The following is a 22,136-nucleotide window of genomic DNA, read 5'->3' on the forward strand; positions in this document are numbered from 1 at the left end:
CGCATAGGTAATACTCGTCTGCGTGGTGTTGACATAAGTTCCCTGCCTCTGGGAGATTAAGCTAAGACGAGGCTCAGGGCAGACGCATGGTTGGCTCTTGATACGGTGGGAAAAGACTAATATCTCGTAACGGCCGGCCGCCAAGAGACCGCTGCTGTCGGAGGAGTGAGGGAAAAGTGGTTGGGAAAAATTCCAAGTACATCACCAGTGAGTGTGTGACGTTCGCCGGCCTGCACTCTGTTGGTTGGAATATCCATCCCCGGTCCCGGGTTCGGTTATCAACGCTCAACCGACGGAGTGGTTTGGTCTAGTCTGCTTTTGACGATTGAGTAATTATCCAAGATTGGCTGTGCATGCGAGAACTTGTCCATGGACTGCAGGAAACACTGCTGCATCGGGTCTCCCGGAGAGTCTGGCCACAGACAACGGAGCCCCATATTGGGCATTCGTCGAGAACTAGTTTTGGAAGCTGGCGAGGAGAAAGCAGGAAACAACCTGTGAGCAGAGGCTAAAGACCTGGTCTCTGCAGTTCTAGTCGCAATGCACCGGAACGGTGTCATGGACCATCCGGACCCAGAAGCCAAAGCCGGCGATGAAATCGCTGGAGCATGGAGAATCAGTAGGCAAACCCACCAGCTAGAGCGATGTGATGATGCTAAAGCACCCGGATGAGAGAGTTGCTTAAACGGAGTACGTAGTCATGTAGCGCAAGTCTAGCATACTGAACTGAGTCCTGGAGAAGGGTGGGTTCTTGGGGGCCAAAAGCTGGCACCTCGCCGGACCAGGGATCCAGATGCTAAAGATTGTGACGGCCACAGTCCCACAGGCCGGCCACAGTGTGCGCGAAAAGACACATGTACCTGGCAGGCCTGGCGCAAGTACTGCTCTAGTGCGAACCAGCACCAAAATGCCGCGAGATGGGGCCGGCCAGGGACTCCTTACAAGCCGCCGTCCCACTTGGCAAGCGGTGCTTGATGCTATCGGGAATGGACTCGTTTTTAGATGCCCATTGTATCAGTCAGCACTCGTGCCTGGGGGCATGCAAGGGACCGTGGAAATAGATGCATCTTCTCTCCAAAGGGAACCCTGCTTTGGCCAAGCGACCACATGTCTCCCTTGGAGGCTTCTAGGATGCAAGGGGAGCCCTAGAGAGAGAAAACCAGCTTCGATAGTACCGTACTAGCATGGTGCAAGTGCTATTCAGACTGAGGCCATGGGCTCGGTAGCCGGCGCGATTGATATTGATTTGACGGGCCCGTAAGTGCATGTCGACGACAATCATTTCCTGTTCCATATTGAGTGAAATCGAACGATCTGTGCAGCAAGACATGCAGGGAGCCGCTGCATCTGGTTTAAATCACAGTGACAGGTCTGATATCATTGTGAAAATCAAAGCAAGATTGGCGGGTAGCAAATCCTTCCGCAGCCACAGCACTCTGGCCAAAACAAAAGGGAAAAGAAAAAAACAAATCCAATCTCCGGTGCTAGTACTTTGCATTACTTCGGATGCATCAGTGGCTCCGTATTTGATATTTCTCAGCACATTTGTGTTCTAGGCGTACTTGTAAGCCAAGCTGCATGCAAGGAGTTTTTACCCGAGGGGAAAAGACAAACTGCACTCGTAATACTTCGTACCTGCATTCACCACTCGTAGTCCGCTCTGTATGGACCCTGCAATATGGAGCTACGTACCTTAGGATCCATTGAGTTCTGACCGATGCAACCATGAGGAGCACTGAGGATGGAGTATGGACACTCACCGTGCACTAGGTAGGAGCCAAGGGGACTGCTTCGGTACCGCAGAGTGGCCGAGAGAAGGCGAAGAAGAAGAAAAAGCTGGGGAATGTCTCGGCCAATCCGTTAGAGCCATCCCAAGACAAGGATTACTTTTTGCGGCCCGTCATGACCCATTTTCCTTTTCTTTCTTCTTCTTGTCTTGTTTTCTCGCGCTCGGCCTTTTGATCGCCGATGAATTCAGACTAGAAGCAGGCAGTTGTACAAATGCCATGCTGGTTTAAACGCTTGAAAAGGGCGTCGGCTCCGGGCCTGTGGGGACTCTTGCAGCGCGATTGAGAGTCGATCCGGAGAGGGACTGGACTGGCACTGGTATTTGATGCAACCTAACACCTTGCATTGGAAACTCCACTGGTGTTTTATGTTTTTGTTTTACCTGCTGCGGCCGAAACGAGACGCTTCCAAGCTTGCTGCGTTGCTATTTTCAACGACTTCTGCAGCTGCTAACCACTGCGACCTGTATCAGCCCCGAGCAGGGATTCTCCAAGCCTTAGACGTTTCTTACCGTTGCATCGCGGAGATTTTAACAGAGACGAGCCAACAGATAGAAAAAAAGAGGCGAAAATGGTCATCAGCACCGACAGCGCCGGCCCCGAGGCCAGTGCGCCCGGAAGCGCCAAGCCGGTCGTCCTCATCATCGGCGCCGGCGTCAGTGGGCTGCTGCTCGCCCAGCATCTCAAGCGCGAGGGCGTCTCGTACCGCATCTTCGAGCGGGATGCCGATTTGGCGACTCGCGGCGCCGGCTGGGGCTTGACACTGCACTGGTCTCTCACGGCGCTGCAGAGCCTGTTGCCGTCGGGGCTGGCGGAGCGCATTTGCGACGAGTCCAGCGTGGATCGATGGGCGGATCGGCGTGGTGAGCTGTCGAGATTCCCCTTCTTCGATCTTGACAGCGGAGAGCTCAAGACGCAGACGCCGGGAGCGGTCAAGAGCGCGAGGGTTCGTGTGACTCGGCAGAGGTTGCGGAAGTTGTTGGCAGAGGGGATTGAGATTGAGGTAAGCCGCAAGTCGGGCGTTGTTGCCATTGATGCCCTCGATCATTCTTTCCCTCAATGTCTATGCCATCCCACTTTCCTCGTGCAGGTTCAAATTTACGCCAGCATTGGATCTACAGTTCCCTTCTTTTCCTTTTTCTTCTTCCAATCTTTTCTACTACTCGTCTATTCTCTTAATGGATTGCTTCAAATCTTTTCCTTCATTCCATGGCGCACTTCCGCTGACAATCTCAACTCAAGTGGGGGAAAACTCTCCGCGAGTTCCATACCAGCGACAACGGCACAGTCAGCGTCTCTTTTGAAGATGGCACCTCATGCACCGGGACGCTGTTGGTCGCATGCGATGGAGGCCAATCGCGCGTGCGCCGCGCTCTGTTCCCTGACCAGACAAACCTGATGCTGCAGTTGCCTGTGCGGACCATGGGCGTCAAGATGCTGTTGACGGCGGAGCAGATCGAGCCGATCCGGAAACTAGATCTGTTTTTCCTCCAAGGTGCATCGCCAACCAACGATTCCTTCATGTACATCAGCGGTGAGTCGCGCAAGCACCCGTTTTCTGTTCTTTGTTCTTGATTTCTTCTTCTTTTCTCTCTTCATTTCTTTCCATCATAGCAGCAGAGCGCATCTGCATTATTCTGCTTTGTGGCATTGTCTCGTTGTCTTCGGTCGATCTTTGGTGCTGTTAGGGCTTCGGCCCGCCCTGAGCATCTTGTTCTGTGGAGCTCCAGATACGGAGCACATGCACGTATCGTACCCATCACCAGGTACGGAGCTCAGGCGGGAGCGGCGGCCGCCGTCGCGGATCTGGCGATCACCCCTCCCGTGGTGGCAACTGTAAGATTCAGACGATGAGAAGTGACAAGACGCTTTAAAGATGTGCATCTGCTGCGAAACTGGCCAAGGCTTAAAAAAAAAAAAAAAGGGAATTGTTGCATTTGCTAACGCATTGCTTTGCACTCGATTTCTAGTCCTCGATGTTCCCGGAAACCAGGCCGACAGCGACCCCAATGTGTTCAGCTGCCAGCTGCATTGCTCGTGGCCATATCCGGGCAGCGGAGCGCCGCTAGACGTCCCGGCCACCAACAAGGAACGGTGCGAGCTGCTGCGTGCCTTTGCAAAAACTTGGTCCGACCCTTTCCGGTCTCTTGTTTTGAACAATGTGCATGCCGACACGGAAATCAAGCGCCTGGATGTGCTTGACTGGGCACCGCCCATAGGCTTGCACTCGAATGGCCAAGTGGTGTTGATGGGCGATGCGTTCCATCTAATGTCCATGTGTAAGTTGTTTCCTGGAGATAGTATTTTCTGCTTCCTCAAAATTTCCCGATCCTTGATGTGTTTTTGCCCGGATTGTTTTCTAGTACTCTTCCGAATTACCCTCGGCAGTTCGGAGTAGATTGGCGACACTGGCTTACTCTGCCCTAGACCGTGGCGAAGGCGCCAACCATGCCATCGTCGACGTGCTCGACTTTGCGACGCAGGTAGTCCCGCTACTGGCGCTCAATCGCGACGACTTCAGCTCAAGGACGGACTCGCAAGTGCCTACCCATCAGAGTCAAGGTCCGGATTTCCGGCAGGCTCTGCGCCAGGCGCTAGATGCCTATGAAGACGCCGTCGTCTCTCGTGCCCGGCCAGGGGTACTGGCCTCACGCAGGGCTTGCTTAGACGCGCACGCCTTTTCCAGGCTGTTTGGAGAGGCAGCGACCGGCGTCAGCCCGTTGCTCAGCAAGCGCGAGATGATGCTTCAGTTTGACGACGAGTCGACGGAGCTAATCAAGTAGTTGTAGCTTAGTACATCAGCTCTCCAGAGCAATGTCCTGTTATACGAGCAAATACAGCAAACCACTCAACTAGTCATGTCCGATCCCTACGCCTCAATTCGCCCTTGATGCCTGGTTCGTGGCGCAATGCACAGCTGAGGTGTTTTATCACTCATAATTACCTACCTACCCATTGGCCTACGTACCTGGACATCGGCGGGCCAGCCAAAAGCCAATAGGCCTCTCTTCCGGGACTTCTTCCAGGGACTTTCCATCCATGGATGTTAATGTTAGTCAAATATCCACCTGCGGAACGGAGTGTTGCGGAGCAGAACGAAAGAAAAGGGAAAGGCAAGACGAGAGAGGCCCCTCCCACGCATCTAAACAAAGCATCTGCAGGGAGCAATCAGCTCAGTACGGACATCGTCCCATGGCCTGATTTCCTCAGCAGAAGCGACGGGAGCAGGGCAGCACATGGTTAATTTAATCAGCCCAAACAAAGCTCGTTAAAGCGTGGGCTGGATCCCGTCTCCTGGATCCCCGCGCTATCACCACCCCAGCCTAGCGCCCTGCTCCGTCGCCAAATTCTAGATCCCCCTATGCAAGAAACCTGCCGGGAAGAGGATCCGAAACGAGAACGGAATCCCCCCGAACGTATGGAGCACACAGAGTCCGAGTGCTGTACTCGTACTCCGTAAATGACCCTTTCTTTCTTTTCTTTTTTTGCTGTCTGGCTTTTTCCTATAGGTCAATTCAATAGGCCCGTTGTTAGCGAGAGAGCGAGGGAGCGAACCACCCCTCGGTATCATCGCCCGTTGCGGTAAGGCCGTTTGTGACGATTTGAATCTTGAGGCTGGAAAGGTTCCAAATATTGATTATTCTCATGCGTTTTGACGACTTTGTTATTTACATAATCTAACAAAGGGAGTCTATGATGGTTCCGCGGCTGAAGCCTTGTTAAGATTTGGAAAAAAAAAAGAAGAGGAGACATGTACCAAGAGTAAAATGACAAATCGTTTCAAGTTGTAGTACTATTCAAAGCCATAGCATTCATTGCCTCTGAGGCTATCCTAAACCCAATTGCTCCAGTGATTTTTTTTGGTACTCCCCTAGTAAACACCTCGCGAGAAGCAAGAAGAGATATATGGATAAAAATAAAAGCCCACCCAAAGCGTAACAAACGTTCCATAATATAGAAGTAAAATAAAAGTATCAAATACTAAACAGGAATCATATCTTTTAGGCAACAAAGGAAAGTAAACAAAGGGAAAAGCAGCAAGCCTGCTATAAAGCATCATGGTCTAAACGTTATCTTCGAAACTGTCGTTACGCCGTCTAGGTTGGTTGCGATCATCGTCGACTCGTACGCTGTATGTAATGGACTTCATGATGCCACTGTTCTGAAGAATGTTTTCCTCGCTCGATGACTTTGCAACAGTCATCACGCCCTTATCGTTGTCGTGATCTTGGCTGGCGGTCACATCGCTGAGCTTAAAGTGCTCGCCCTTGGGACCTCCTCGACTGTTCTGATGAGATGATCCGTTGTTGTACGAGTTCTTTGTGCGGTATTCCTTGGCCTTTCGCATAAAGACCGGTGCCAAGAACGGCAGGGATGAAACCATGTTCTGAAATAATGAGTTAGGTGCGTGCATGCAGAGCAAATAAGGAGATAACTTACGCCAACATTGAACTCAATGGTACCCCAAAGGACAAGCATTGTGGAGTTGCCATCCCCGTTGGAAATTCGGTTAATCTGTGTATATCTCAGGATAGAACAGATTGTGGTGAATAGACCAAGCAAGAAGATGGCAATAAGGCCGACTTTCTTGCTTGTCTGGATGTTGAGCTTGAGGAGAACTGGCAGAGGCAGAATGGCAACAATGATATCGGAAACAATGGTGACAACAGCATAGCCTGTGAATGAAGGTCCAGCCGCCAAGCAAGTTCCGGCTTTCAGGGGGTTCCAAGACTTATCAACAGGGTGACAGGCCAAGATGAGGGAGAGGGCGCAGCCAAGATGCGCCAGAAAGACCAGCAGGATGGTACCAAAGACAACGTAGCGATACGTCTTTTGGTCTGTCCCCTTGAGGAGCCGCAAATAGCTGATGAGGAGTGCAATCTTGAAAAAGCTGATTCCGATTTGGTAAATGGGTCGTCCTGCATAATTGACTCTGGTGTAAGGAATCAGATTCGCCGGAGGTCGGTCCTTGATAGGCAGTCCCAATCCATATCTTGTTTCTGTGTATCGTGTCAATGCCTACTCATGACTTTGGAACTGACCAATAGTATGCAATGGTGTTGACTTACGGACAATGCAGAGAATCGAATAGATGAGAGCAAACACCACGGATAGAAGAGACATCCAGTCATCACTAGCAAGACCGCGTGCTTTGAAGCGTATCCAAAGACGGGTACCAACGACGGCGATGGACACCACCGAAAGAACGACGCAAATGGCAATGATGGTCGGATATTGAGACTCATCGTTTATAGCCTCCGTGGCATTTAAGACCCAACCCATTGTGGAAGATGTTGGAGATGTTGTTGGTAATTGATCGATCAAGCCAAGCTGAGGTTGTTGGTGGCTGAACCAGGGACCACGGTTGCCATGCAAAGTGGCGCTCAGGCAGTGGGAGAGGCTCGGCGACGAGGATACGAGCTGCAGAAGAAAGAGGGCGGGGAACAGTTATGTCCACGTCCAGCGCCAAGCCAAGTCGACAGTCAGTATATGTTAAACTGTCACTGTACAATTAATTGTAAGACGTAAAGAAAGGTCAAGAAAAAAAAGAGGATCGATATAAGCGGGACCGAAGGGGAGGACGGCCCCCAAGGGAAATATATGAAAATAGGAATGAGAGCGTGTTCGAGGCCAGAAGCCGGGAAGGGTGAAAATGTGTCGGACGATGAATGGATCCGAACTAGCAGACGCGAGGTGTGTCTTAGATAGGGTTTCTTTTCCCTTCGGTCAGCATCAAACTGGGACACGAGACTCCCGCCTGGGACCCTTGGGAGGTTCGCTTTCTCAAGTCCTCGGCCTCAATGCGACCATTTCGGTTGAATACGGTGCATTGAGTATCCTTATCCGTACGTCAGACCCAGGATGCTCGTCCCTAATGGTCAAGCGTGGCGTTAGACGATGGCAGGTCTCGTCTCTCGCATGAAGTGCTAGTCGATCCCTACTTGTAACATGGAGTGGTAGGGACAGATTGGACCGAGCAGAAATGGATGGACCCTGCTGAAGAGAGCACAGGTCACAGTGGACTTGGGGCCAATGGTGCATGACGTTTCCAAAAGTCGCCCTGCATCCCCTGCAGCGAATACCACGTATTCTTTGCTGTTTGGGGCGAGTCGGGCCCGGGAGACAATGCTACGATGCCGTCTCGCATTAAATTAGCAGCAGCATCTTGGCTATCGCTTCAAGAAGGGATTGGCTGGAAATCCTACGCCGTTATCCGTGGAAAAAAGTCCATATCCTTTACCTGAGCCAGGATGCTCAAATACGCATCTCACCTCATGGCGAGCAGGGGAACGGATGCGCGGTAGCACCCCTGCCCTTGCCCTTGGCTGTACCCATAAGACTTGGGTTCTGTACATGCCAGAACAGTGGTCGTACTGTGAGGGCGTGGCTTGGGACGGCGCGCGGTTGGCGTAGTGATCTTCGCCAGTCAAAATCCACTTCCTAGCAAAGGCTTTTGCTCTTGACAGTGACCGGGCCGCCGCTAACAAGCTCCAGTTCCCTTGCCGTCCAGAGAGGCGCCTGTGACAGCGCTCAACATCTGCCATGGGATAGCGTGTGTCTCGGCGAAGCGGCTGTCGCTGGGCGTTACACAGCAGCAGGAATACTAGTGTTCGCCTGACGCTGACTATCGGTCTGAGACAGGCTATTAATGGGAGCGGCTTCAGCGTCGTCCGAGACACCGGATGCCTAGCCACAACTGTCAAGGAATGGCGCCATCACTTATGATGTCGCTGCTAGTCGATCAAGGAGACAAGAGAAGAGAAGAGATTTCTTATGGCAGTAGCTCTGCTCGTACGGGTACTCGCCCTCCATTTCTGGCATACAATGCGCTGCTAAGCGTCCATTCTCAGGGCCTGCTCTCTCTGGTCTGCTAGCCTTAGAAGATCACTGGGGCGATTTGGTGGGCCTTGCTCATCGGTAGCACAGTTTTGGCATCTTGCTGCCGAGATGATCCGGCTGACGAAAGGATACTTGCGAGTTCAGAAGAGTAATGAAATCCAGTTTTTGTACAGAGTAGGCATCGTCATGTTGGCTCAGGGGCAGCTGAAATAACGGGAAAGGAGACAGAAACAGGAATCGTCGCTGCGGTGGCGGCGTCGAGATGGAGACGTACAGCCGCACAGGTCTAAGTCCAAATTCAAGGGCGTGCGGATGAGGTGAGGCCCCAGCTCCGAAGGGACGAGTAAAAGCCGACGATGGAGATTTTGGTGAAGGAGAAAAAAAAAAAGATTAGAATGTGGAGTGGCCGAGGGTTTGGGCGAATAGCGTCTGGATGAGCACAGATCAAATACGAGTACCCAGGTACAGTACGTACCACTGGGTTACTGCCGGCGAAACCACCTACCAAGTGAGGAAGGAAGGGACAATAATTCTGCCGAATACCAGTTGCCAACTGTGGCAGTGATTAACTGAGCTGCCAAAATGAATGAAAGTTGAGACGCCAGAGATCGGCGACGGAAATAGTCGAGGAGCTGGAGGGGAGCAGCGACAGAAATGGCCCCCAAAACGTGGGCGATTCGGCGATCTAATGGGAACCGGTACGATGCCCGAGCAGTTCGATATATTAACAGACGAAGCTACGTGGTGTTATTCCCTGGTCAAACCGCCCAGCCAACGCCGTTCTTGCGGGTGCGTCTAACACTTGATAGTTCCGTTGCACCAACAGTGCTGTGCTCTGTAGTACGGAGTGCCTGTATGTACGGAGTCCCGAGTACAGCTAAGTGTGTTAGGTAGGGTATCTGGTTACTTGACACCTGGGCTGCTTGTACAGCATCTATGGATGGACTAACAAGGTGCCTCGTTGGTGCTAATGCACCAGCTCACCATATCAAGCAAGTTCCTGCGGAGGCCACGCAGGCACTCAACGGATTGACGCACATGGTATGGAGTACATGCAAACCCAACGTGTCTGCTGCTTAAACGATGTATCAGGTGCAGCTGCAGGCCAGACCACGCGAGACAGAGTGTGTACATGCTCCATCTGGGAGTCGAGATGAAATCACGGAAATGCTCGAAAAATTCAGCTTTTCTGTCCTTGTGTGAGCTTGTGATTGTGGCGTCTCGATGGGGAACAGCAACAGCCTCAGGGGATCCAGCCGCGGAGCGGGTCGGGGCGGTGGGGGAGAAATACCTTGCCCTGAAAGATATGGACCTATGCTGTAGCATGGACCTCAACTGTTATAGTGCTGAGGGCTTGAGGACAGCTTGAGCCACAGCTGGAGGTCTCGTGTACAGGTGCAAACCACTGGAGCACTAAGCAGGACCACAACTGCTAAACCCTCTAGCTGCGGACGACTGCCGGGCCCCAGTTCAGCATCAAACACTATTACGATACGGGACCACCAAAATGGCCTCCGTCCAGCGGGACCGTCGATTCGGCCATCGTACGAGACGATCACTCAACGTTACTCGAGTCAATCTCCCGGCCCCCGTCGATTCATGCTCGATGCGTGTGCAACGCGATGCCTGAGAGGCGATGCTCCGTTGCACGGCCAAAAGACCGCAGACAGACTAGACGATGGCTGCCATTGTTGCTGCGCGAAAAGGCCTTGCATCGAAGGCGTCGACGGCGTAATTTGCCCCTGCAAACCCGTCGGAAATGCGTCGTGCCCCTTGGCCAATCCTTCCTGAACCACGCTGAGTTCTGTGAGGCCGCTTGGCTGCTTTCAGCACAGCAGACAGACGATGTGCGATCGCGGCATCGCTTCCGCCTCCACAAGCTCGCCAACTTCTCACCCCCCTTGCAATGTCCGGCCTTGGCTACTTGGCGCTGGCCTTGCTGCTAGGCCTTGCTATTAGGCCCTGTCCTCTGAGGCACTGGTCTGGTATGATTGTGAATCCCCCGAGGGGAAAATCGGAAAATGGGGAAGCGGTCGGCTGTTTCTTTTTGCAGGTGCTGGCAATGCCTTCGGAGATTTCGCCCATCAGCAAATATTGGATGACGGTATCAATGCCTTGGAGCCGCGGCGACTCTTCTGGACTGCTTCTAAGACCAGTTAGCAACACTTGACATTGCACCGAAGGGAAAGACGCGGCTTTGACAGGCCAGCTGCAGGGCAACCCACCCATTGTGACCATCCCTTTGGGTCGAGACAGTTCCCTCTTCTCCGGTTAGACGGTACTGATCCCCCGTTGCTAGCACCGCTGAAGAGACCACTTGTCTTGTCCTTTTCCCACCTCTCGTCTCCCTGCCTGTGATTTTTTGGCCTTTTCACTAGCATTAGCACTATTTTCTATCCTTTTGCTCCTTCTTACGAGTCACCTTCAGGTGGTTGACGGCCTGCACTAGGGCCGCTGCTTTATGGGTCCGTCTGGTCCAACATCCCTGGACTTGCATCCGAACCTTGCTTTAACCATCACTGCGGCCCCTCGTGGCACCGCTGCAATCAAGCAAATCCGCCCAATTGCCTTGTGCGCTGAAGTGCTCGTATCTCCCTCCCTCTACCAGAGCTACGATACCGACGCCGTACCGTAGCTGGTCAGCTTCAGAGTGGCCAAAGACCCTGGCTCTGTCCTGCCAGGTCCCCTCCTTACACATCCTCATTGGGAGTCCATAAATCTTCTTATTACTACGTACGGCATCCTCCCCCTTCCCACGTCGTATTTGAACTGCCATTCCTGGCTCGAGGTGTTGATCTCTTCGCATCCAACGCCGATCGTCCTGGTTTGGGAGAGAGATTTTGTTCCACGTCAATCTCACACACCCTGTTCGATTTTTTCCTCTTTATTCACTCCCTCGTTGGCAGTCAGACTCATCACGTCACTTCCCCCAGTCTTCTCCCCCATCGAATCTACTGTACACTTACTGTACACTTTGCGCTTCTCGTCGGATCCGAATACACGGCCATAGCTCTTTCTTGGAGTGTTGACTCGTGAGTCGAGAGCTGCGAGGGCAAATCGCAAAGATGTCTTCCCAAAACCTTAGCGAGAAAGGAGGGGATGTCGATGTTCGGGGAACGACCCCTTCCCATAGCGATGTCGATGTTCCCGAGGCTGGCATTGACGATGCATGGAAATTCCTCAACGAGCACCGCGATGCTGCTGGCGTTGCCGCCGTCAACATCAAGTCTCTGCGACTCAAGATTGACCTGCATATTGTCCCCATCATGTTTCTCTGCTATACAATGCAGTTTCTTGACAAGGTCATCCTGAATGTAAGTTGATCTGACGTTGGTTCTACTGTACCTGCATTTCCGCCCCCACTCAGATCGAGTGAGCGGGTTCAACTGGGCGCCTATCGTGCGTTGTGACTGCGTGATACGAGATGCTGATGCAGAACTAGTACGCCGCTGTCATGGGCCTCAACGCAGACTTGCATCTTCAGGGCAACGACTTTTCAAATGTTGCTACATTTTGCTTCGTCGGCTTGCTTTGCTTCGAAATCCCCAATAGTGAGTCTCTCCAGCTCTGTCCGATGTCATACCGTCTTTGTCTTGGTGAATGGCCATATTAACTAAAGGTCGCAATAGCCTACTTCCTCCAAGTCGTCCCAGCTGCCAAATGGCTCGGACTCAATGTCACCCTCTGGGGCGTTGCCACTGCTTGCGGTGCCGCTGCTCACAACTACCAAACACTGCTCGTCTCTCGTGTCTTCCTGGGTATCTTCGAGGCAACCATTGGGCCTTCTTTGATGCTCATTAGCAGCCAGTGGTATACAAAATCTGAGCAGGCTCCTCGCTTCTCCTTCTGGTATCTCGGCCTGGGCCTGGGCCAGATCCTCGGTGGTGCCATTTCGTACGGCTTCCAGCATGTCACCCCTGGCGCTTCCCTCGCTGGCTGGCGTATCATGTTTGTCGTCTTGGGATGCGTCACCGTTGTCATTGGTCTTTCCGCCTTCTTCTTCTTGCCTGACACTCCCATGAAGGCTTCCTGGTTATCCGATAACGAGAAGGTTGCTCTGTTGAAGCATGTCAGTGTCAACCAGACTGGTATCCAGAGCCGCAAGTTCCGCCCAAAGGAGATTGTGGAGGCCCTGCTTGATCCCCAGATCTGGCTTCTGCTCTTGTCCGTTGTTCTTGTAAGTCTCCTACAGCCCTCTACTGTCTCTTTATACTAACGTGGCTTTCTCCCCTCTGAAGCTCTCCGTCTCCAGTGGTGTCGTTACGACATACTCTGCCACTTTGATCAAGAACTTGGGTTATAAGCCAGCCCAGGCTGCCTTGATGAACATGCCCTCGGGTGCTATTAGCATCTTCTTCACTCTGCTTGTCGGCTTTGGCGTTCGCAAGCAATCCCACCGATGGGCTTGGATTATTGCTTGCATCATTCCTGCGTAAGTTTGACACCTTTGTGCCCAGAGAAGCCAGACGGTGCATCCTTCTAACCTTTCATGAATAGCATTATTGGAGGTGCCTTGATGTCTTTCCTTGACTCCAAGACCCATTCCTCTGGCGTCTTGGCCGGTATCTACCTGGTCAATGCCGTTGTTGCTCCTCTGCCCCTCTTCTACGCCGTGAGTGCTCCGCCTTCTAGTATCTGTGCGCAGGAGCGAGTGACTAACATGATGAATATAGTTGACTGTTGCCAACGTCAGTGGTGCTACCAAGCGTGCCTTTGCCGCTGCTATTGTTAGCGGTTCATTCTCTCTGGGTAACATTATTGGACCCCAGACCTTCCAGGCCCGTGACGCTCCTGATTTCCGACCTGCCAAGTTGGCAGTCATGGGCACTCAGGCTGGTTGTGCCGCGACTACCTTTGCACTCTTCCTCTACTATGTGTGGTGCAACAAGAGACGCGGCGACCGCAGCAAGGAGAACGAGGAGCAGTTTATGTCTCCTGAGGTCTGGGCTACTATGACAGACAAGGAGAACAAGATGTTCCGATACTCTTATTAAACTATATACATGTACTAATGCGGTGGGATTTGTCTTTTTTTCATTTCTGGGTTCATTACCATTCTTTTATTTACGGTGCATAATAAGGATCAAGCAAGATGATGGTTGAAGACTTCCACGTTAAGATACGGGACGTGTCTAGGATACCCTCACTACCACGAGACTAAAAGTTAGAGAACATTCGCTATTTATAGATACTATATTTATACACGATATCCTTTCCGCTATACATGACTTCTTTCGATTCTATGTTGATCATGTCGCTGTAGAAACGCTTCATCACCTTGGGCAAACTTTTGCTCCAAGTTGAGCACATGCTTGAAATTTAAGGCTCGAAGAATCGAGCCCGGATGGTGGTACCGCTTCTCGCAGCATCAAGTGCGTCAATGACTCTGAGCTGCTGTGAAACACTTTCCTCAGCCGTGATTTGTCCCTTCAAGTCAGGCTCGATCTTTCGGAACTGGTTGAGCATCACCTCAGTTGCCTCGACGAGCTGGGGAGGCTTTGGGCCTATTCATACATGGTTAGCTAAAGAAAGAACAGGAGAAGAGGGAGAGACAATAAGATGAAAGGAGAGGTTCATATCAGAAAGAAGACAGGGGTGGATTGTCCATTACCTTCGTGAGTATCAACCCAGCCAGGGCAAATCGCAACGGTCTTGATGCCCTTGGGAGCAAGTTCAGCAGCGTATTTGGCAACTTGAACATTCAGGCCGGCCTTTGCGATGGAATAGGCCACTGCGTAATCAACTCCAGCGCCGAGAATGACTTCTGGCTGTGCCATGCTGCTAGTAATATGAGCAATCTTCTTGAGGTCCCCCTTTTCAATCAGGGGCAAGAAGGCATTCGTCGCCCACGCGCCGCCATAAACAGCCGTTTTAAGGGGCTCCTCGTAGAACTTCCTCGTAGCGTCAACATCAAAGGGGACCTTTGTGGGGGGAAGCGAAAAAGTGGAGAGATCGACGGAGTTTGAGTTATGGATGAAGACGTCGAGCTTGCCGCCGAGGATGGAAGATGCTTGTTCGGCGGCGGCGAGGATGGATTGAGGGTCTGTGGTGTCGGCCTTGATGATGTGGACGTTGGGGTGGGATTGGGCGAGGGCTTTGATGCCGGGGGATTCGGGATCGCGAACGAGGGCGAGGACGGTGTTGGAGGGGGATTGGGCGAGTTGGCGGACGAATTCGCGGCCGATGCCTTTGGAGGCGCCGGTGATTGCGTAGGAAGGCATTATGTATGAGAGTTGGTTGGTTGATTGATTAGTTGTTTGGTTGTTTAGTTGATTGGATTGTCAGTAAATTGACTGATTGTTTGATTGGTTTGATGGATAGTGAGGTGTAAATGGTTCATCTTGGTCATGGGAGTTGAGTTTATATACATGTGTGTTTGTGGTTGTGTTCGTGTAAGTCATGTCATGATGCTCAGTTGCCTCTAAAGTCACCCTGGTGGAGGGTCACAATCGCCACAACCTAGGGCTAGGAATAGTCCCATGATGACAAACAACTGATATGATGTACAATGCATGATAAATGACTCAATTCTGCTATAGTATCAAAGTCCGTCGTTGTTTCAAGCGTATAGGATGGAGTAGCTCTGTAATACCGGCTGAGTAACTCAAAAGATCAACAGGAACGGCCGATCTGAAGTCCACCGTCCGGTCCCACTTTTAGTGAGAAAGTATCTTGATATTCAGCCAATCAGCGGCAGTATCTGTCAGAAACAGGATATGTCAGCAACGGGAGCGGAAATTCAGAGCAGCCAGCGGCCGACGGCTTTTGGATCGGCCGTTTCAACATTCGCCCTCCTCCATTTACACCTGCTTTCCATCCCCTTTTCACGTAATTGACGATGAACCAACAAAGCGGCATCTACAACATCAAGAGAAGAGCATGTGTCACGTGCACAAAGGCAAAGTGCAAGTGCCTGCCACAAACGCACAATTTGTGCCAGCGCTGTGCCCGGCTTGGGAAGCAGTGTGTATATCTCGATTTACCAGAGAGGAAGCGGAAACGAAAGGATGACGATGGGTGAGAGAATCTATATGCAATAATATGCTTCTGAGTTGGAGAATGTGCTTGCTGATTGGTCAACTAGTCGGGTTGGTGCTTTGGAGGGCAAGATTGAAGAGCTCACAGCTCAGCTAGTGGCTCTCAGAAACGGCGTAAACGGCCATAATGGCACAGCATCTTCCTCTACCAACGGAACAGCATCTACTTCTATCAATGGAGCAGCATCAAGTACAGAACCTTCATCTGTTCCAGACTCTGTTCCTGAAGGCTCGTATGGAGATGCAGAGCCGCTGGACGCAGACGAGCCCGAGCCCGAAGGCTATCATGGCCGTGAACCCCCTACAACGTCGGTATTAGAGGGCATATCCGACATCGTCGACCGTGGTTTTCTCAGTATCCACGAAGCAGAGACTTATGTCGCGCAGTTCAAGTCTCGTTTCGTGTGGAATTTCCCTTTCGTTGTCCTTCCTCCCTCCCAGACTGCCGATATGCTCCGCAAACAGGAGCCTCTGCTCTTCCTCGCCGTCATCTCCGCCACCATCCCCAGCGCACACGCCATCCGGAAGCTGCTCGCGGACGAAATCATGCAGCACATCACGTCACGCATTGTCGCGAGCTCGGAGCGGAACCTGGGCTTGCTACGGGCGCTGCTTGTTCTATGCGCGTGGTACCGGTATCCTTCGCAGAGGGGGAACGTGCAGCTTGTTTTGCTGCTGGACCTGTGTGTGAATATGGTGCATGATCTGAGGCTGCATCGTCTGAAGGGAGAGTTGACCACAGACCAGCAGAGGGCTCTACTGGGAACCTATTGGGCTGCTACATGGTAAGGGGGGAAACCTGAGGCGGGAGTATATGAGTTGTTGCTAATGTTGCTCCACACAGCTTACCAAGAGTGATTGACCGGCCAACTGCAATGAAAAGAAACAAAAAGATAGACGAATGCTGCCAGAATATGGCCATGTCCACCGAGTATCCCTCTGACAGATGCATCCGGCCCTTAATCCTCACCCAGTCTTTCATATGCACGATAGACAGCAGCTACAAAGAGTTTGCAGAACTTGGCGCAGACGCTTCATCCCAGGAAGAATCATTCATCAAACTTATGGTTGGAGCCAACCTGCGGCACTTTGAGAGTCTGAAAGCCACCCTCGAGACAGAGCTATCAAAATGCCCAAACTCAGTCAGTAAGTCGTCTCTCTCCCTCTTAAAAAAAAACGATTACAATTTCCCCATGACATTTACTCACAGCACACTCTCTTATCTTTTATAGCAAATCTGTTTCACTGCAACATACACTACATCAACATTGCCATCCGCGACTTGGCCCTCGACGACGAGTACATCTCCTACCAGTCCCGCCATGGCTTGGCCAACTCCCGCTCAACGCAGTCCTTCAAAACGTCCGCCTTCAGATGCTCTCTCCTGTGGCACCTCCTCCGCCACACCAAGGCCCTCATAAACGCCTACATTGACATCCCCGACGACGAGCTGCCCCAGGTCACCGTCTTCACCATCGCCCAGATCTGCGCCTCGCTCGTCATCCTCCCGCGCTCCGTCTCCGCTCTGCTAAAACTCATCGTTGGAAATCGTTCCCGTGCCAGTATCCCGGACGACGTATTAAACGAGGCCAAGGCCGTTGTCGACGAAGCAGACTACCTTAACCTCGTCGTCAGGCTCTACGATAGGCTGCGCCTCCTCATCGTCGGGCTCTCGGGCCAGGAAAAGGGACTCGATGTCGTCGGAACGCTGTGCTGCCACATGAGCGTGCTGGCCAGCTGGTACGCGCCGCGGGTGAAGGCAGTCCTGGGCGTGGATCTCGTGTCCAAAACCCCGCTTGCTGCCATGACTCCTCCTTCCATTGCCATTAACGACATCATTGCTGCCAATGCCAATGCGAATGCGGCCACTCTGATGCAGCAAGCGGCAAGCCAGAATGTCGATGGGCTTGTGTCGGTGGGGGAACAGCAGCAAGTCTTTAGCTCTTATACAGGTGCTGAGGACGGAAGCTATTTGTTTAGCGATGAGCTGTGGTCAACTGTGTTGGAGAGTTTTTCTAGCTTTGGTTGAGAATGACAAGTAAACGAACAAACTTATTATAACAAGACAAAGATATCACAAGCAATTATTCACATCAGGACATCACAAGCGATTAAACTGGATCAGATTAATTTTCAAAACATATTCAATTTGGCTATATAGCAATTTCGTCAAAGAGATGCAAAATGCATATCCCAAGTCCTCCCTCCAAAAATAGGCAAAAGGGGACGTGAAATGAAATGTTAAAACGCCGACCCATAGCGATGCTTCCCAACGTTCAAAAAACGTGGCCATTAAAAAAGAGAAAGAAAGAAAGCAAACATGAGAAGAAGAAAAAAAGGAAAATAGTCTAAATCCTTTCCAAATCAAAGTCCTTCAATTTTTTGTGTTCCCACACGTGTTTCGTCAAGTCCAAAAAAACCCTGGATATCACGATTTGTCATGCAAATGAAGAAATTTCAAGTTCAAAACGCTGTCCCTCGTATCCTCGAGCTGTTTTTTTTCTCTTGGTTTTTTTTCGTTTTTTGGTCCCAATCTCCCTTTGTCGCTGCTTAGACGCTGGGGCCGGCGGCAATGACGTCGGGGGTAGCCTCGCTCTCGTACTTCTTGAAGTTCTCGTTGAAGAGCTGGCCCAGCTTGACGACCTCGCGCTGGAAGCTGTCGGCGCCGGCGGTCCAGGCCTTCTTGGGGTTCAAAAGGTCCTCGGGAACGTTGGGGCAGGTCTTGGGAACCTGCAGGTTGAAGACGTCGTAGTTCTCGAACTCAACCTGGGCGAGCTCACCAGAGTGGATGGCGTCGAGGATGGCACGAGTGTACTTGAGGGGGCATCGCTTGCCGCCCTGGGCGAAACCGGCACCGACCCAGCCGGTGTTGAGCAGCCAGGCGTTGGCCTTGTTCTGCTCAATCTTGTCGGCAAGCATGCGGGCGTACTTCATGGGGTGCAGAGCCAGGAAGGGCTGAGCGAAGCAGCTGGAGAAGGTAGCCTGGGGCTCGTTGACACCGTCCTCGGTACCGGCCATCTTGGAGGTGTAGCCGGAGATGAAGTGGAACATGGTCTGGGCGCTGTCGAGCTTGGAGATGGGGGGCAGGACACCGCGGGCATCGCAGGTGAGGAGGATGATGTTGGTGGGCATGTTGTCGGTCAAGCAGGGGATCTTGGCGTTGGAGATGTACTCGATGGGGTAGGCGCAACGGGTGTTCTCGGTGAGAGTGACATCGTCGTAGTCGACCTCGCGGGTGACGGGGTCAAAGACGACGTTCTCAAGGATGGAGCCGTAGCGGATGGCGTTGTAAATATCGGGCTCCTTCTCGGCGGACAGGCCAATGCACTTGGCGTAGCAGCCACCCTCAATGTTGAAGACACCGCGGTCACTCCAGCAGTGCTCGTCATCGCCGATCAGGGCGCGGTTGGGGTCGGCAGACAGGGTGGTCTTGCCGGTTCCAGACAGACCGAAGAAGAGTGTGACATCGCCGTTCTTGCCCTCGTTGGCAGATGAGTGCAGGGTCAGGACGTTGTGCTTGATGGGCATCTCGTAGAAGAGAACGGTGAAGATACCCTTCTTCATCTCACCAGCATACTCGGTACCCAGGATGACCATCTCCTTGGCGGCGAAGTTGATGGAGACGGATGTGGCGGAGGTCATGCCCTCGGTGTATCTGTTGGCAGGGAAGGTTCCGGCATTGTAGATGGTGTAGTCGGGGTGGAAGTGCTCGAGCTCCTCACGAGGAGGGCGAATGAGCATGTTCCTCATGAAGAGAGCATGGTAGGCGCGAGCGCAGATAACACGGACACGGATTCTGTACTTCTCGTCCCAGCCAGCATAGCCATCAATGACGTAGATGCGGTTGCGGGTGTTGAGGTAGTCGACAGCACGCTCTCGGTTGATCTTCCAGACCTAAAGAGTATTAATGTTAGCACCTCTAAACTTGCTTCACTGATCATCTCTCTTCGTCATTGCTTCAAGTCTTGTCCCGGGCACAGAACCGGCAATTACACGCCAGCCAATCAGCCAGCCAACAGCTTTGTTGGCGGCCGCCCATAGACACTGCCAAACCCGGCTTCCCAACCCGGCTTCCAGAGCTGACCGGAGCGGACCGGGTCGGAATGCAGGCAAATGCAGGCAGATGCAGGCAGATGAAATGCAGCATCACAAGCCAGAATGTCCAATGCAAAGCCGCGGGTCTGTGTCGGGAGGCCGCTTATGGTCGGCTACCCGATTCGGTCCAGCGGGGCCCCGGCTCTTTTTCTTTTTTGCCGTGACTTTGACAAGAGTGCCGAATAAGTCACTTTTTTGTAATGTGCGGGGTCTTGGGGCCTGCAAGTGACGCCAAGCTAGAGCTGCATCCCTGTCTGACTGGGCACTTCTCCGCATGCGCTTCCGATTCGACAGAGCAGGAAAAGCAAAAGAAAGTTCAATTGCTTTTCGCTGGTTGGTTTGCCCTGTGGCAGTGACCGTTCCAGTGAATGCAGCAGCTGAAGGATTGCGCTGGAGTGTGGCGGCCGGGCTGAAGAGCTGAATAGGAGCCGCCCCGCTCGCGTGACCATTGACCCAAGCCAGAATAAAGAATGCAGGGATGAGACAAAAAGGACGAAAACGAAATGCATGGGTAGATTCGGAACAACAAAGACGGGCAATGACGATGGAGATGACGCTCGCAGCGACGATCACGATCACAATCAGGCACTTACTTCAGGGCTCATGGGCTTGTTGACTGGTCCCCACCTGTAGAGCCTTGGTTAGCCGTGAAATTGATTGAACGAACTGCATGTGAACTTACCAGATGTTGTCTTCTGAAGAGGGCTCCTTGACAATTCGCTTGTCCAGGGGAGAGCGGCCGGTCTTTGCGCCAGAGTAGGCAGTCAGAGCACCGCTGGAGGTGATGGCAGTGCCGCTCTCGTAGACGAGGGCATCTTCGTAAAGTGCGGCGACGGAGGGGTTGGCGACCTGCAGTGGGCAATCCCTGTGAGCAATGTGCATTCATCATGATGCGTGGAAGTTCCCAACCAAGACTTACAATGGCGACGCGGTCGTAGTCGATGTGAGCAATCTCGTGAAGCTCCTCCTCTGTTGCACACTCAAGTTAATGCCGGTTCCCAAAGGCGGTGTGCCAAGGTCAGCTGGATCAAGACAAAAGGTGGACATACCGAGCTCGGTGTGCTCGCGGTAGGGCCTGCAGAACATTTCATGTTAGTCCATCTGCAGCAATATAAAACACCACAACAAGTCATCACAGGATAGGGAGAGCACTCACTGAACACCGCCAGGGTGCAGAGCAGTCTTGTTAACGTTGCTTGAAATCACTGTTCATGTGTTAGCCTCCCAAGTCTGGCAGAATCCTCTTTTGCTGGACAGCTCCATTGCAGGCCGTTGGGAAAGCGACTTACTCTTGCGTAAATCTATTCCCGATGCCTGGATCTGCGACTTGGGACCTTTGACGGAAGGATCTGTGTACGGAGAAGCGGTTCTGAAGTAGGGATCCATTGGATCTTTATGTATTCCAGAGAAATTGAGTCGTAGGGACAGTTCCGGAATGTAGTCGTCGTTCTTTTTCGTCGTGCTTCCCGCTTCAGCTACTAATGCCAAAACGAAACGAACCGGGGAGGGGGTGGCGGGTCAAGATGACGGGGTTCTTTTTTCTCCAGAGTGGAAGCCGGGACAGGTACAGCGGTCCGGAGTCGAGTCGATGTACTTCGAGTAGATCAGAAGGACAGAAGCTAGAGCCATGTGTTAGATACAAGGTGCCTAGTAGCCCTGCGATCGAACAGTCCCGACTGGTAGGATCAAGCACAAGCCCTTCCGAAGGGGGCCTCGTGTGGAGCCGTGGCGGGCGGTGCGAAGCTTGACACACGAATTTATATCGGAATGAACCAACGTGTGAAAAACAAGGGGGTGCAAAGGCAGAAGGAAACAACCGAGCTTTTTGTGTGGAGAATAGGATAGGAGAAAGAGGGAAGGGGGGCGTGTGTGTAAGTGGAAGAGGTGAGAGGATCAAATGCTTCTGCGTGTACTTGGCACTTTGTGGCGCTTGTTATCGTCTGCGCTCGGCTCAAGCAACGTAGGAGAGGGCAAGGTAATCAATTTCAAGCATGGGACTTTTGGGTCATGTTTTGTGATGAATTTTTTTCATTTTTTGTTTCTTGTCCTTTTTAATTGGACCTGCAGAGCAAAGGGGGCGTGTGTTTCCAGAAGACGCAAGGGGTAACAAAGAAGAAAGTAAAGAAAAGTCGGGTACACTCACGATACCAGCACGGGTCCAGTTGTTAGTGCAGCTGAGCTTTAGGTGGACTGTGGATGATGAATGGATGACGGCACAAGTGCTCTGTTGAAGCAAAGTTGAAGTTTGTTTTTTTTCGATGCTAAAGAAGCTGTCTTCAATCTCCAACTCGAGGGAGGAAACAGGTCTATTTAAACCTTGCTCTCCTCATGCTCACCAACCCGCCGTGTGATGCGTGATGTGTGAATATGCTTCCCG

The 22,136-nt window shown here is 52.1% G+C and overlaps 6 protein-coding genes across 6 annotated transcripts; 3 read left to right on the forward strand and 3 right to left on the reverse strand.

Moving 5' to 3' along the window:
* Positions 1-2,358: 2,358 nt before the first annotated feature.
* On the forward strand, positions 2,359-4,570 carry T069G_02781 (FAD binding domain-containing protein; the record flags this gene model as incomplete). Its single annotated transcript, XM_056169991.1, has 4 exons — positions 2,359-2,790; positions 3,030-3,321; positions 3,758-4,066; positions 4,215-4,570. 4 exons carry the CDS (start codon positions 2,359-2,361, stop codon positions 4,568-4,570), a joined length of 1,389 nt encoding a protein of 462 aa, XP_056030883.1.
* A 1,280-nt stretch (positions 4,571-5,850) lies between these two features.
* T069G_02782 (uncharacterized protein) lies at positions 5,851-7,070 on the reverse strand (the record flags this gene model as incomplete). Its single annotated transcript, XM_056169992.1, has 3 exons — positions 5,851-6,174; positions 6,228-6,787; positions 6,857-7,070. The coding sequence occupies 3 exons, from the start codon at positions 7,068-7,070 to the stop codon at positions 5,851-5,853; spliced, it is 1,098 nt and encodes a 365-aa protein (XP_056030884.1).
* A 4,622-nt stretch (positions 7,071-11,692) lies between these two features.
* T069G_02783 (major facilitator superfamily domain-containing protein) lies at positions 11,693-13,621 on the forward strand (the record flags this gene model as incomplete). Its single annotated transcript, XM_056169993.1, has 6 exons — positions 11,693-11,941; positions 12,070-12,178; positions 12,257-12,804; positions 12,866-13,059; positions 13,125-13,239; positions 13,301-13,621. 6 exons carry the CDS (start codon positions 11,693-11,695, stop codon positions 13,619-13,621), a joined length of 1,536 nt encoding a protein of 511 aa, XP_056030885.1.
* Positions 13,622-13,946: 325 nt separating this feature from the next.
* Positions 13,947-14,848, reverse strand: T069G_02784 (short chain dehydrogenase domain-containing protein; the record flags this gene model as incomplete). Its single annotated transcript, XM_056169994.1, has 2 exons — positions 13,947-14,131; positions 14,239-14,848. The coding sequence occupies 2 exons, from the start codon at positions 14,846-14,848 to the stop codon at positions 13,947-13,949; spliced, it is 795 nt and encodes a 264-aa protein (XP_056030886.1).
* Positions 14,849-15,465: 617 nt separating this feature from the next.
* On the forward strand, positions 15,466-17,693 carry T069G_02785 (uncharacterized protein; the record flags this gene model as incomplete). Its single annotated transcript, XM_056169995.1, has 4 exons — positions 15,466-15,644; positions 15,712-16,449; positions 16,509-16,810; positions 16,897-17,693. The coding sequence occupies 4 exons, from the start codon at positions 15,466-15,468 to the stop codon at positions 17,691-17,693; spliced, it is 2,016 nt and encodes a 671-aa protein (XP_056030887.1).
* Positions 17,694-18,214: 521 nt separating this feature from the next.
* On the reverse strand, positions 18,215-21,145 carry T069G_02786 (phosphoenolpyruvate carboxykinase domain-containing protein; the record flags this gene model as incomplete). Its single annotated transcript, XM_056169996.1, has 7 exons — positions 18,215-19,558; positions 20,353-20,386; positions 20,442-20,608; positions 20,679-20,728; positions 20,809-20,834; positions 20,916-20,964; positions 21,049-21,145. The coding sequence occupies 7 exons, from the start codon at positions 21,143-21,145 to the stop codon at positions 18,215-18,217; spliced, it is 1,767 nt and encodes a 588-aa protein (XP_056030888.1).
* Between the last annotated feature and the right edge of the window lie 991 nt (positions 21,146-22,136).

The sequence above is a fragment of the Trichoderma breve genome, chromosome 2, assembly GCF_028502605.1.
Source record: "Trichoderma breve strain T069 chromosome 2, whole genome shotgun sequence".
NCBI classification, from domain to species: Eukaryota; Fungi; Ascomycota; class Sordariomycetes; order Hypocreales; family Hypocreaceae; genus Trichoderma; species Trichoderma breve.